The sequence below is a fragment of the Schistocerca serialis genome, chromosome 3 (genome assembly GCF_023864345.2).
Source record: "Schistocerca serialis cubense isolate TAMUIC-IGC-003099 chromosome 3, iqSchSeri2.2, whole genome shotgun sequence".
Classification (NCBI taxonomy): domain Eukaryota; kingdom Metazoa; phylum Arthropoda; class Insecta; order Orthoptera; family Acrididae; genus Schistocerca; species Schistocerca serialis.
This window is the reverse complement of record NC_064640.1, coordinates 881,941,913-881,956,505: the sequence shown is the minus strand read 5'-3', so window position 1 is coordinate 881,956,505 and position 14,593 is coordinate 881,941,913. Positions and strand designations below refer to the sequence as shown.

General features: G+C 38.3%; 1 protein-coding gene across 3 annotated transcripts in view; it reads right to left on the bottom strand.

Moving 5' to 3' along the window:
* Positions 1-14,593, bottom strand: part of LOC126471104 (DDB1- and CUL4-associated factor 7) — a 139,395-nt gene that overhangs the window by 75,553 nt on the left and 49,249 nt on the right. For all 3 annotated transcript variants that reach the window (XM_050099180.1, XM_050099181.1, XM_050099182.1), the window contains exon 2: positions 6,863-6,992. In XM_050099180.1, the coding sequence (XP_049955137.1) occupies positions 6,863-6,992 (130 nt within the window). The remainder of the gene's footprint in view (positions 1-6,862; positions 6,993-14,593) is intronic.

Below are 14,593 nucleotides of genomic sequence, written 5' to 3'. Positions count from 1 at the left end.
GTTAATTTCAAATGGTTCAAATGGCTCTGAGCACTATGGGAGCTTGTTAATTTATTTGGTATAAATCTGTCTATTGCTGCTGATACTATTTCTCTGAATTCAAGCCACATCTGGTCTAAACTTACATGGTTAATTTGGAAGGAGTGGGAACTGTCTCTCAGGAAGGCATAAAGTGAATTTTTGTCTGCTTTTTTGAACAGGTATATTTTTCATTTATTTTTGGAGGATATGGGGTTACAATATTCAATCTCACTACAACCACCCTCTGTTCTCTAATCCTTGTATCCGTTTTGATGCTTGTTATTAGCTCAGGATTATTTGTTGGTAAGAGGTCAAGTGTGTTTTCACAACCGTTTACTATTCACGTGGGCTCATAAAGTAACTTGTTGAAATAATTTTCAGAGAATGCATTTAGCACAATTTTTGATCATGTTTTATGCATACCTCCAGATTTAAACATGTATTTTTGTCAACATATCAAGGGTAAATTAAAGTTGCCACAAACTATAACTGTATGAGTTAGGTACGTGTTTGAAATTTTCAAATTTTCTATGAACCTTTCAGCAATTGTATCATCTGAGTTGTGAGGTCAGTAAAAGGATCCAATTATTATTTTATTCCAGTTGCCAAGAATGACCTTTGCCTATACTAACTCACAGAAACTATATTTCTATTTTGCTACAAGATAAAATACTTATAACAGCAACAAACAAGCCACCACCAACTGTGTTTAGCCAATCCTTTCAGAACACGGAGCTGTGGTACTTCCCATCACTTATGCCAGCACTTTTTCAAATCCCTGAAACATTTCTGGAACTCTTTATCTCTGCGATAGCACTTAGCTCTTTCAGTGATGCACTTATTGTCTCATCTAAGCTTGTAAATGATCCTTTGAGGTTATCTTTATTTTTGGTAAACAGAAACGAGTCACATGGGTCCATATCTGGAAAATATGGAGGCTGGAGTATCATTACAGTGTTGTTTTTCACTACAAATTCACAAACAAGCAACAAAGGATCAGCAGGTGCAGTATCGTGGAGCAAAAGCCACAAATTGTTTCACCACAAACCTGTTTTTTTATTTCTTCCCCCCCCCCCCCCCCCCTCCCCGCACTGCTTCCCACAAATGACATTTAACTTATAAGAACTACTTCTTATTGATCGTTTGATCTTTTGGTGAGAACTCATTATGTACTAAGATGTTAAATTTGAAGAAAACATTGAGCAGAACCATCACATTCGACTGCATTTGTCAAGCTTTTTTTGGTCTCGACAATCCAGAATGCCTCCCATGGGATGATTGTACCTTAGCTTTGACATCATACACGACCTGTTTCTGTAGTTCTGCATCATGAGTGACTCATTTAATGACTCCTGAGTGACTTTCATTTGCCAATTTTTTTTTCCTCAAAATTCAACACCTTTTGGCACAAACACTGGTGTCACACATTTCATAACCTAAACATTCGATAAGATTTTTATGGTATGAGCCAACTGGTATGTAGACAACATCAGTATCTTCTCTGGCGTGATTCAGTGAGCATTCATAATCATTTCTTTCACTTTTTTCCACTTTTCATTGCTTGTTGATGTGCTGGGGTGTTCAGAACATTTGTCATCTTCAACTTCTTCACAGCCATCCTGGAAATGCTTATACCACTTGTAATCCCTTATTTTACTCATAGCACACTGACCTAAAGCAATATTAAACATTTCTAAAATTTTGTTTCATTTTATTGCATTTTTACAGCAAAGTTTAATTCAAATTCTCTCATCCATTTTCAAAACAAATCAATAAATGCAACTCATAAGCAAACAAATGTACCATTCTTGGTAATTGACGACATACTTAACATCCAACATGAGTTCCAGTGTACAGACACCACCTTAACAGCATGTTGATCCGCCTTTGGAAAACAATACAACAGCGATTCTGCATGGAATGGATTCACAAAGTCCTTGGTAAGTGTCCAGGTATACGTAGGACCAGATGTCTACATACAGGTCACGCAATTCCCACAAATTATACGCCGGTAGTTTGTGAGTGCAGAGCAGGTATGTGATAACGTCCCAGATGTCTTCCTTCAGTTTCAGATCGGGTAAAATCCGCAGCAGAGACATCAATACAAGTTTACCATCATGTTCTTTGAACCACTGTAGCACAATTCTGGCCTTGTGACACTGACAGTTATTCTATTGGAAGATGCCATTGTCATCGGGCAAGACACTGAGCATAAGCGTATCCAAGTGTTGTGCAATGATGTCCATACAGTCTACAGTTGTCATGGTACCTTTGATTACTACCATAGGTACCACGGAAGCACAGCACAGGCGAATGTCCCCTATAGCATAATACTGCCCTTGGAGGTCTGCGTCCCTGTTTCCAACAGCCATTTGCCTAGGTGACAGTGTATCTAGACATGACCATCCCATCTATTTGGTGTAACATAAAGCTTGATTCATCCAACCAGACAGCACCATAACAATGAACCACAGCCCAATAGTGATGATTATACAGTGCACACTGCAATTGTAATTGATGATGTCATAGAGTCAACACGGGAACATGTAAGAGTAATCCGTTGCAGAGTCCTATGTTCAACAATGTGTATGACCTCTGTGCTATGAAACGTTTCTGCTTGCACCAGCAGTGGTGTACTCTGTCATCAGATCTGCCACAGATTGCTGCCTATCCAACTTTATAGGGCAAGTAAGACTCCGATCTTCATGTTCTGTGATGGGACACGAACATTCAGCATCTTGTCAGCTACTCGTTGTTTCACTGTCCTTCAGCCACTTTTAACAGATGCCCATGACAGTAGTATGTACACAGCTGACAGTCTTCATAATTTCCAAGACTCTCATCACCAGGTGCATGGCCATAACTATCTCCCATTTGTCACAGTAGCTGATGTCAGTGGTTTCCCCATTTACAGCCCATATTGTCACTTCAATTATTCCTCATTTTTCTCAGTTTCATTTAAATACTATCCTTACTGTGAAACATACCTGTAATACCATCATGGTGACAGTGTATCGAGTTATGACCATCTGCATGGTGTAACAAGAAACATTATTCATAATTCAGGAAACACAATAATACTGAACCACGGTCCAATACTGATGATTATGCGGTGCCCTGTCATGGTGAAGTATTTCTCATTTGCCTCTGGTTCACTTGTATACTTTCCTTACTGTGTCAAATGCCTGCAACACCACCAGGCAGCATTCAATCTAAAGGTGGGCAGTGGTCATAATGTTTCGGCTAATCAGTGTATGTTGCACCACAATTCTGCTGCTGATATACAGTAGGTTTCTCAGCCTGAAGGCAAACACAACAGATAATATACTTATATATAAGGAAGTTTTTATGACAGTAACGGAGCTATAAATGATTTCCATTCTTTAACACGTTGCATGCCTTGCTGCATTAGTTATTGGATATGTGCCACCAAACACTTAAATCCCCATTTTTTCACTTGAACCACTTTTTTTTAGCGTATGTGATATCCTACGTTATTCTGATCTTGTTATTTTACATTTTTTATGTATTTGCTTGCATGTCCATCTGTGGTCACATTGTCCATGGAAGTAATTTTGAACACATTATAGACAAAAACATTATATTGCTATTAGTTGAAGAGACCAATAGGTTTGCTGCGCAAAACCTTGCTGCAACCGGAACTCCAAATCATAGGCTATCAAAATTGTGTGACACCAACCAATACTGACAAAATGCGCAAGGTTTTGGGGAGCATTCTCTGGATGGGACTTATGCAGTTTCCCAAATTGAGGCAGTACTGGTCCACAGAACATGTATGAAAATGGGATTCCAAAAATAATGAGTCACAATAGGTTTGAGTTAATGCTTTCGATGTTGCAGTTATCAAATAATAGCAAAAAAGAGATCCAGAAGACAGGCTCTTCAAAATCTCATAATTTTTTGATATTCTGGGAAAGAAAGTAAGGGTATCCTACACTCTAGAAGAAGTGGTTTGTATAGACGAAAGCAATGTACAATTGTGTGGATATATTCATTTTCAACCATACACCCCTAACAAAAGACATAAATATGGAGTTCAGGTTTTCAAGATTTGTGTTAGTGGACGTTATACTTGGTCGTTTGAAGTCTACACAAGCCAAGAAATAGCAGTCAGTATATGTGTTGCCAAGAGGGAAGTAACAGACTGAATGGATGGAATTTTAGATAGTTGTAGAACACTGCATACCGACAACTGGTACACAGTGTTTCACTAGTTAAAAGACTAATCCAGTGGGACACGCACACCTGGTAGGCATGTTATGTGCAAATTGAAAGAATAATTCCCCTGATGTGGTCAAGGCAAGATTGAAGAAGGGGGATGTTATAATCCAACAGAATGAAGACAAAACCATAATGCTGAAGTGGAAGGATAGAAGAGACGTGCTAATGCTTAGTACAAAACATAAGGACTCAATAGTTGAAGTTACCCAAAAATGAAAAGAAACAAGAAGGCACACTATGGTCATCGACTACAACAAAGAAAAGGTTTTATTGACCTCTGTGACCAAGTGGTCTCATATGCCTCATACATAAGAAGAAATGTCAAATGGTACAAGAGACTTGTCTTCCATTTCAACACTTCTACATCTATTGTGAAATGCTCTGCATTTGTACAATAAAGTAAACAACAAGAAAATGGGCATCAATGATTTTGAAGAAACTCTTGACAAAGCACTTGTGTATCCTATGTTGCATCCAAACTTGCCAAAACCTTCCAGCTGCAAGCGTAAACACTTGCTGGAAGAATATGAGGGGTAGAAAAGGGTTACCAGCCCATGCTATAAAAGCATGACCAAATGGCAGAATACTGCTTATGCTCAGAAAAATGCAAAAAAAGTTAACACATTCTGCTAGACATGCAACTTACCTATGTGCCTTGAATGTTTCCAGAAACATCCCTAGATGTATGTGTAATAGAAGTTTGTTTCACATTTCCAACAGGTTTTCTTTTTGTCACGGAAATTGCTAAGATGTAGCATTAGTTTAATTTTTGTTTCATACTTCCCCTGCATTTCATTTAAATACTTATTTCCTTTACTTCCCTTATTATTATAAAGGCAAATATCACTCATTTTTTCTTAAATATTTGGATAAATAATATGTTGTTAGTTGGAAGATATAGTTCACAAATTATATTTTTGTTTTATGGGCATTTTTGTAATCTTCTATGTAACATTTATGAAAAGAAAATAAAAAATATAATTATACAACATGTCAGAATAAGTTTCATATTCTTGATCCTGAAAACTCAGTATATACATTCCACCCTGCAAACAGGCTTGAAGTAAGACACACCAAATGACCATGGGTGAGCACACAGGCTGACAGATTTTTCAAAATGTCCACCAGTGGGCATACAACATTAAACATGTTAATGTAGGACGACTATTTGTTGAGACGCCAATGACGTTACAACACTTTTCTTTTTACAATAAACTGCAGGCGCACATGCACATCGACAGTCTTATGATGAGTTATAGCGAGTAAGTAAGCTGTTGTGCAAACAATACTGTCGCTAACCTCAAGTGTTTGCCTATTCTGGTAAGCATAGCAAGTGATGTCACGTTTTGTGTTGTTTGGTCCAATGAAGGCATACAGCTACATGGTTCTCTACAGCTTTTGCTTGGGAACTGGTTGAGATGGACCTGTGATTCACTGAAAGCAGTAATTCCTGTGGGTTTGAAACTTATTGTCACTCATAAGGTGTGACAATCATTTCTCGTCTTTGTTGATTTTACCACTGTTATCACTGTGCATTACATGACTGCAGATGGTACACCACAACTCTCTGGAGTAACCTGTGCACTCCTTTAAAGAAGCAAGTAATATGTTATCCAGTGGGCTTACAAAGTGACGGAAAGAGGTAAACCCATCACTTCTGCCAAATGATTTGAGGGTTGTAATGCATTAATCAGCAGTAAACTACTGGAAAGTGATGTCTTCATGAATTTAAAAAGGAATGTAGAAATATATTAGAACTTGTAAAGGGAAGGTTCAACCGCTCAGAACGTTTTCAAAATACAAAAGAGAGCGAGCGAGAGCAAGCGAGAGAGAGAGAGAGAGAGAGAGAGAGAGAGAGAGAGAGAGAGAGAGAGAGAGAGGGGGGGGGGGGGGAGGGAGAGAGGGGGGGAGGGAGAGAGGGGGGGGAGGGAGAGAGAGAGAGAGAGAGAGAGAGAGAGAGAGAGAGAGAGAGAGAGAGAGAGAGATGGAGGGAGAATGGTAGCTTTGAGGAGGAATATTGCCTGAAATCTTATTTACCAGTTCAAGCCCCCTGCAAAACCAAATTTTCACGCATTACATATATTAGCATCATGTAGGTGTCACTTGCCAAAGCGAAGAAATAGTTGATAGGACATATTCTGAGGCACCAGGGAATAGTTAATTTAGTAACTGACCAAAACGTGTGTGTGTGTGTGTGTGTGTGTGTGTGTTTCTGTGGGGGAGAGGGGGGGGGGGGGGGGGGGAAGGAGGAGGATGAGGAAAGGAAATTGGAGGAGGAAAAGGATGGATCAAAACTGTACTTGTAGACCAAGGCTTGAATACAATAAACATTTTCAAATGGGGATAGGATGCAGTATTTGTACGGAAATGAAACAACTTGCGCAACAAGCACACACAGCCACTTCAAACCAGTTTTCAGACTGATGGCTACAACTACTTAACATTATTATGCAGTGCTCCAACAGTCTCAAATTTATATTTGAGAAGATAATCACCTGTAGAGTTCTGATACTCAATTATCACCACACACCAACTACACACAGAGTACCCTGAAACAATCTGAGTTCAGGTGCAATCTACTAATCAAACCTTAACTCACCTGAAACGTTTATCTGGTCTGACAGACCAGTTCATGCTGTACAGTGGCCATGGTGCCTCATATTTATAGATCTCCTTTCGCTTTGGTGGTGCTCCGTGCAGTGCCATTGTGTATTTATACAGCAGATAACCTAAAACCAGAACAAGTTTCACCTTTTATATGTACTCTGTTAAGTTATGTATGTACTATTGTAGCTCACCAACATAACCATGCTCTAACCCAAACAAATTAATGCCAAAGAAACATATTGTACTAACTTTAAAAGAAATACAAACAAACTGTTCATGTTTGTCTGACAGTACAACGTATGAGAACAATAAATGCAGTACTTATTTATTTACGTATTTATTATTTATAACTAGCTTCACAGTATTAAATTGCACTGCTATTCACACTCAGATAATCATTAGCCATCCACAACATAAAATGACCGATGCAATCAACATTTAGTGAATCAAAGCACATATCATGTAAACCTATTTTCCTTGATACGAGATTAGGGTTATGATCAAACATATACTGCAAATCAGGGTACTGATGGAACTGGATCATGAGCTTTCTGCAACACCAAGATTGCTTCTGACAAGTGTGCTTTTATGGTTAAGCACCTGAAGTTCATGTTTCTTTAGATTGGTCCAAAAGAGACTAATGAATATGTGACACTAGAGTCTGGTGACTATCATTTGCTTGGCCTGAAAGGAATGTTGGTTTATAACTCTGTAGTGTTTATGTCTGATATTGACGCTAATGCATGAAATTTTTCAATTGAACACTGAAATCATCTACAGAAGTATGGAATACAGTGCAAAACCAGACAGTGTAGCTGCCACAATGTCCTCCAATCTATGAAACACAATACAATAAGTTCTACAAGATCAGAATACCACATATGATTCCCTTAGTCTGGTAGTAACCCCCTCCCCCTTCACCAACATCACCAAATCACCCACACCCCACGTCCCCACACAGCATAGAGGCCAAGTTCCACTGGAGGAGGCTGTAGAGAGGAACGGGCTGTAGGTCATTCCCTTTCCAGGAAAACCTCACTATTTGCCATACAAGCTTTGAGGAACTATAGAAACCTGGGATTAAGCTGACCTAACAGGGATTTTGCTGATGATGCTGTGGTATATGGAAGGTGTCATCTTAGAGTGACTGTAGAAGGATGCAAGATGACTTAGCAAAATTTCCAATTGGTGTGATCCATTATAGCTAGCTCTAAATGTAGAAAAATGCAAGTTAATGAAGATTAGAAGAAAAAACAAACCCATAATATTCGAGTACAGCATTAGTAGTGCTGCTTGACACAGTCACATCGATTAAATATCTACACATACCTTTGCAGAGTAATATGAAATGGAATGAGCATGTAAGGATTTTAGTGGAGAGGGCAAATGGTCAACCTTCGGTTTACTGGGAAAACTTTGGGAAAGCGTGGTTCATATGTGTAGGAGACCATATATAGGATACTAGTGCAAACTATTCTTGAATATTGGCTAACTGAGTGGGATCCACACAACCTCAGATTCAAGAACAAAATCAAAACAATTCAGTGGTGGGCTGCTATATTTATTACCACTAGGTTTGAACAACATGCAAGTATTACAGAGATGCTTTGGGAACAAATGGCAATCACTGGAGGCAAGGCGACTTTCTTTTCAAAGAGCACTATTGAGTAAATTTAGAGAACCAGCAATTTTAGGCTGAGTGCCACCAATGTACATATCGTATAAGGGCCATGAAGATAAGATTAGAGAGATTAGGGCTCATACAAAGGTACACGGACAGTCATTTTTTCCTCACTCTTGTTTTGAGTTGGAACAGAAAAGGAAATGACTAGTAGTGGTACAGGAAACCCTCTGACATGCACGATACGATGGCTTATTGAGTGTGTATGTGTATATAGATGTAGATGTAAATTCAGCCCTGAAAACAAGTGTGTTGTTACACAAGAAAAATCAATATTTTTTTTACTTTACATAACCTCCATGTAATACACACCTTCTAGTAAGCTATGAAATAAAGTCTCTACAATCACCAAAAAATTAAGTGGTAATGTGACTTGCACCAAGATCTTTCAATACATTATAAAGAAATTTAATGACAGACCTTCATGGTGGAAAAGCTAACTTAGATCATAGGTTATGTATAAATGTTCTTATTACAAATTACTGACATTGGGTTACTTATTTACTACTCAATAGGGAATCAAGGATGTTCCATAAATTTTTGCAGTATTTAAGGGTGGAAATTTTGGGATAACCTGTTTAACTGAATCAAGTGTGTGGGGGATGCAGAGAGAACAAATAGCTTTTCCTTTAAATTTTGTAGCACTTCTGTAGGGTTGTTTCAATATTTAATATTTCCAGCCCCTCACAAACCATGATTCTCACCACAGTGGGACGGTTTGTATACCTCAATGAGACACTTATCCGTGTCTCACATGGAATTACATTGAAGCGGTGTCTATGGTGAAACATAGTTCCTGAGAAGGCCCAGTAGCACTTTCTGTAGCTGCAGTCCAAGTAATTGACTTATCTGGCCTTTTAACATTAGCCAACATGGCCTTGCAGTGTCAGTATTGTGGCATGACACAGCTGGAGGAAGCCACAGCAGTAGTATTTCCAGGACAAGTGGTTCTACTGTATGGTTTAATGATGATAGCATACTCCTGGTAAAATATTCAAGTAGTAAAATAGCCCCCATTCCAATATCTTTAGGGGCGGAGGGGGGACTTGTCAAGATGGTGATGAAGAAGAAGAAATAAATGCAGCATTCTACAGGTCAATGGGTGGAATGATAAATCCTTAATCACACAGTGGTTTAGAGAATCTGAAAAGAAAAATATTTATGGTGAAGTTAGTTATAATAGGCATTAGTGAATGTGCTAGCAGGAAAAAACGTAATTTCTAGACAGGCGATTATAAAGTCTATCAATAGAAAGTCAAATAGTGGTAATGCAGGAGGAGGTCTAATAATGAAGAAACATATAGGAATGCACATAAACTATTACAAACTGCAAAATTTATATTTTGCCTTAGCCAAGATAAACACAAAGTCAAGATAAACACAAAGTCACGACAAACCACAGTTGCCTAAATATATGCCCACAAGCTTTGTACATGAAGAGACATGGCAGAGGGTATGTCCCACTGCACCAGTTGTTAGGTTTTCTTCCTGTTCCATTCGTGTATGGAGTGCAGGAAGATTTTTATTTTTATTATTATTATTATTATTATTATTTTTTTTTTTTTTTTAATGTGTCTGTGTGTGTGTGCAGTAATTATTCTAATCTTATCCTCACAATTCCTGTGAGAGTGATTCGTAGGGGATTGTAGTATATTCCTAGAGTCATCACTTAAAGCTGGTTCTTGAAACTTAGTTAATAGACTTTTTTGGGATATTTTAAGTCTATCTTCAAAAGTCTTCCACTTCAATTCCTCCAGTCTCTCTCTAACACTCTCTCATTGATTACAAAAACTATAACTATTTGTGCTGCCCTTCTCTGTATACATTAAATATCCCACACTAGTTCTATCTGGTATGGATCCCACACATTTTAACAATATTCTATTCTATTCTATCATCTGTATTAACTTACATTTTGATACATTTAGAGCCAGCTGCCATTCATCACACAACTAGAAATTCTGTGCAAGTCATCTTGTATCATCCTATAGCAACTAATCATAGACACCTTCCCATGCACATCATCATCATCAGCAGCAGCAGCAGCAATGATTGCTGCTCACCCCAACCAGATGATTCATTTATACAGAAAATAATAGCAGTCCTATAAAACTTCCCTGTGGCACTCCTGTTGATACTCTTGCCTCTGATGAACATTCATTGTCAAAGAAAACATACCGAGGTTTATTACTTAAGAAGTCTTTGAGCTATTCATGTATCTGGGAACCTATTCTGTATGCTCATACCTTATTGACAGTCTGCAGTGGGGTACTGTGACCAATGCTTTTCAGAAATCTAGAAATATGACATTTGCCTGCAACAGGTATACTTCGCAGTATATCATGTGACAAAAGGGCAAGCCGAGTTTCACAAGAGCGATGAGATGGAGAATGTGATACTCTAAGAATTTGATAGGGCAGTGAAAGACCCAAGCTGAAACAAGGCATCTATAGTAAATGAAATTCCTTCAAAATTACACTAAACTCTCTCTAATCTGGCACTCAGTAGTCCAGTCTCTCAGTAATCTGGCACATATCTGAAATGGTACTACTTCTAAAAGGAAACATGTTACAATAGATCTCAAGCAGAAACTTGAAATTTTAGATAAGTTGAACCGAGGTTCTTCACAGAAAGCCACTGCTGCTGAGTACAATGTTGGATGAGCAACTACTTATGACATGAAAAATGAAGATGATGTTATTGGACAGTATGCATTCCAAATGGACGGCGATTGAGAAAACAGAAGGTTATGCGAAAGAGTGAAAATGACAAAATGGTCATAAATGTTTATAGACTATTCACACAACAATGCAGAAAAGGTATTCCAGTCAGTGGTCCAATAATAAAGGAAAACAAAGTTGCATTTAACAAACAATATGGCGGTAGTAACTCGTTTGCAGCAAGCGAGGGTTAGCTATAATAATAAAAAAAAACGACATGGCTTATGGCAGCTGAGAGTTACCTGGGAAAGTTACTCAGCTAAAGAAAAAGAGGTTGTAAACTACATATGGAAGGTAAGAGTGGAAGAAGATTTAACTGCTGGTGCCTTGTACAATGATGGTGACACCAGACCCTTTTTAAGATGCTTCCTTCAAAAACATTAGCTGTGAAGAACAAGAAGGCTTCATTTCCCAATCACACAACACAATTGTGGCTAGGGCCTATCAAGCTCAGTACTGAGAATGCTGCTGATCTATAGTCAACAGACCCACAGTACAGACAGCATACAATCAACACTTTATAAAAATGCAGAAGAGCTGTGTGGGTTGTGCTTCAGGAGGTGCTGCTGAGAAATATGAGCATATTAAGCTTTCTCACGCAATTTGCCTTCAGCTGGCTTACATGTAGTAACCATGTTGATTTACTGTCAAATAAAAGGCCTAAAAATTTGAAAGTTTCAATGACTTCAAGTAACTGGTGGAAACTTTAATCATTCAACAATTAACTGGGAAATTTACAATTTTGTTAGTGGTGAGCATGATAAGACATCATGCAAAACATTTACTAAATGCCTTTTCTGAAACTACCTAGAACAGATAGTTAGGAACCCCACTCATGATGAAAATATATTGGATCCTATGGCAACAAATAGACCTGACTTCTTTGAGGATGTCAACATCGAAACTAGTATCAGCGACCATGACGTGGATGTGCCAACAATGATCACCAAAGCACAAAGGACAATTAAAACAAAGACATGTATGTTCAATAAACTAGATAAAAAATCAGTGGTGTTATATCTCAGTGAGCAACTTGAAATCACAAGGCAGGAGCATGTAGAGGAACTATGGCTCAAGTTTAAAAGAATAGACAGATATGTATCCAATACAAAAGTTAAAAATGGGAGTGAACCTCCATGGTATATGTCACTAATAAAAATTTAAAGAAACAGAGATTACTGCATAACAGGTGTAAGACAAAGCATAAAACTGTAGAGAGATAGATGCTGGATGAAACGCATTTGGCTGCCAAGAGAGCAGTGCATGATGTCTTCAATTACTACCATAGCAGAATATTGTCAAATGACGTTCACAAAACCCAAAGAAATTCTGGTTGTATGTAAAGGTTGTTAGTGGCACCAAAGTTAGTGTACAGTCCCTAGCACATGAGGCAGGAACTGAATTTGAGGGTAGCAAAGCAAAAGCTGAAATGCTTAGCTCCTTTTTTCAAATATTCCTTTACAAAGGAAAATCCAGGATAATTGTCCCAATTTAATCCCCATACCACTGAAGAGATGAATGAAATAAGTATTAGTGTCAGTGATGTTGAGAAACAGCTCAAAAGTTAAAACTGAACAAAGCTCCAGGGCCTGATGGAATCCCTATCAGATTATGTACTGAATTTGCAGCTGTGTTAGCCCCTCTTCTAACTATAATCTATTGTAGATCCCTTGAACAAAAAACCGCACCCAGTTCATGGAAAAGAAGAATAGGTCAACTCCTTCTATAAGAATGGTAGAAAAAGTGATCTACAAAATTACCGTCATATATCCTTGACACTGATTTGTTTGTACAACCTTAGAAAATATTCTCAGCTCAAATATAATGAGGTATCTTGAACATAACGACCTCCTCAGTGTCAATCAGCATGGATTTCGAAAACCTTGATGATGTGAAACCCAACTAGCACTTTTGTCACATGACATACTGGAAGCTTTGGATCAAGGCAGTCAGGTAGATGTAGTATTACTCGATTTTTGAAAAGCATTTGATGCAGTACCACACCTATGATTATTGTCAAAAGTATGATCATATCGGGTATCAAGTGAAATTTGTGACTGGATTGAGAACTTTTTGATTGGGAGGATGCAGCTTGCCGTCTTGGATGGAGAGTCATTGTCAGATGTAGGAAAAACTTTGGGTATGCCCCAGGGAAGTATGTTGGGACCCTCGTTGTTCATGTTGTATATTAATGACATTGCAGACAATATTAACAGTAACTTCAGCCTTTTTGCACATGATGCACTTACCTGTGATGAAGTACTGTTTGAAAGAAGATGCATAAATATTCAGTCACATTTTGACAAGATTTTAAAATGGTGCAAAGATTGGAAACTTGCTTTAAATGTTCAGAAATGTTGTGCACTTCACAGCATGAAAAAAATGTAGTACTCTATGACTATAATATCAATGTTGGAATTGGCCAACTCATACAAATACCTGGGTGTAACACTTCGTAGGGATGTGAAATGGAATGATCGTACAGGCTCAGTTGTGGGAAAAGCAAGTGATAGACTTCATTTTATTGGTAGAATACTGGGGAAGTGCAATCAGTCTACAAAGTAGACAGCTTACGAATCACTTGTGTGACCAGTTCTAGAGTACTTCTAAAGTGTGTGGGACCTGTACGAAATAGAACTAACGGGATATTGAACGTATACAGAGAACGTCAGCATTAATAGTCATAGGCTGTTTTTTCCATGAGCGAGTGTCATGGAGATACTGAACGAAGTGAACTGGAAGGCTCTTTATGACAGACATAAAATATCCTGAGAAAGTCTATTAACAAAGAAGCACCGGCTTTAAAAGATGACTCTAGAAATATATTACAAATCGCCTATGTATCACTCACATGGGGATCATGAGGACAAGATCAGAATAATTGCTTCACGCACAGATGCATTCAGACAATCATTCTTCCTGCACTCCACATGTGAATGGAACGCGATGAAACCCTAGTAACTGGTACAATGGGATATACCCTTTTCCATGCACCTCATAGTGTTTTGCAGAGCACAGACATAGATGTAGATTAGTACTGGTTACCAAGGTAAAGTTCTGGGGGCAGATGCGTAGTCCTGAGTCGAAAAAAAGTACGCAATTCAGGTTTTCAAGGGAAAAAATTTATATCCATGATTCAGGATCTAATTATGTACTTTCTCTATGGCTTCCTGAAGTTGGCGCTATGCGGGGTGCAATGATGGAGTGGTGTAACATAGGCAAAGGTCATCCGCAAACAGTGACAATGAAATTGTGGATCCCACTGCAATACAATACCATTGACTGTGAGCGTTACATTCAAAATTGCTCCCTGAAAGATCCC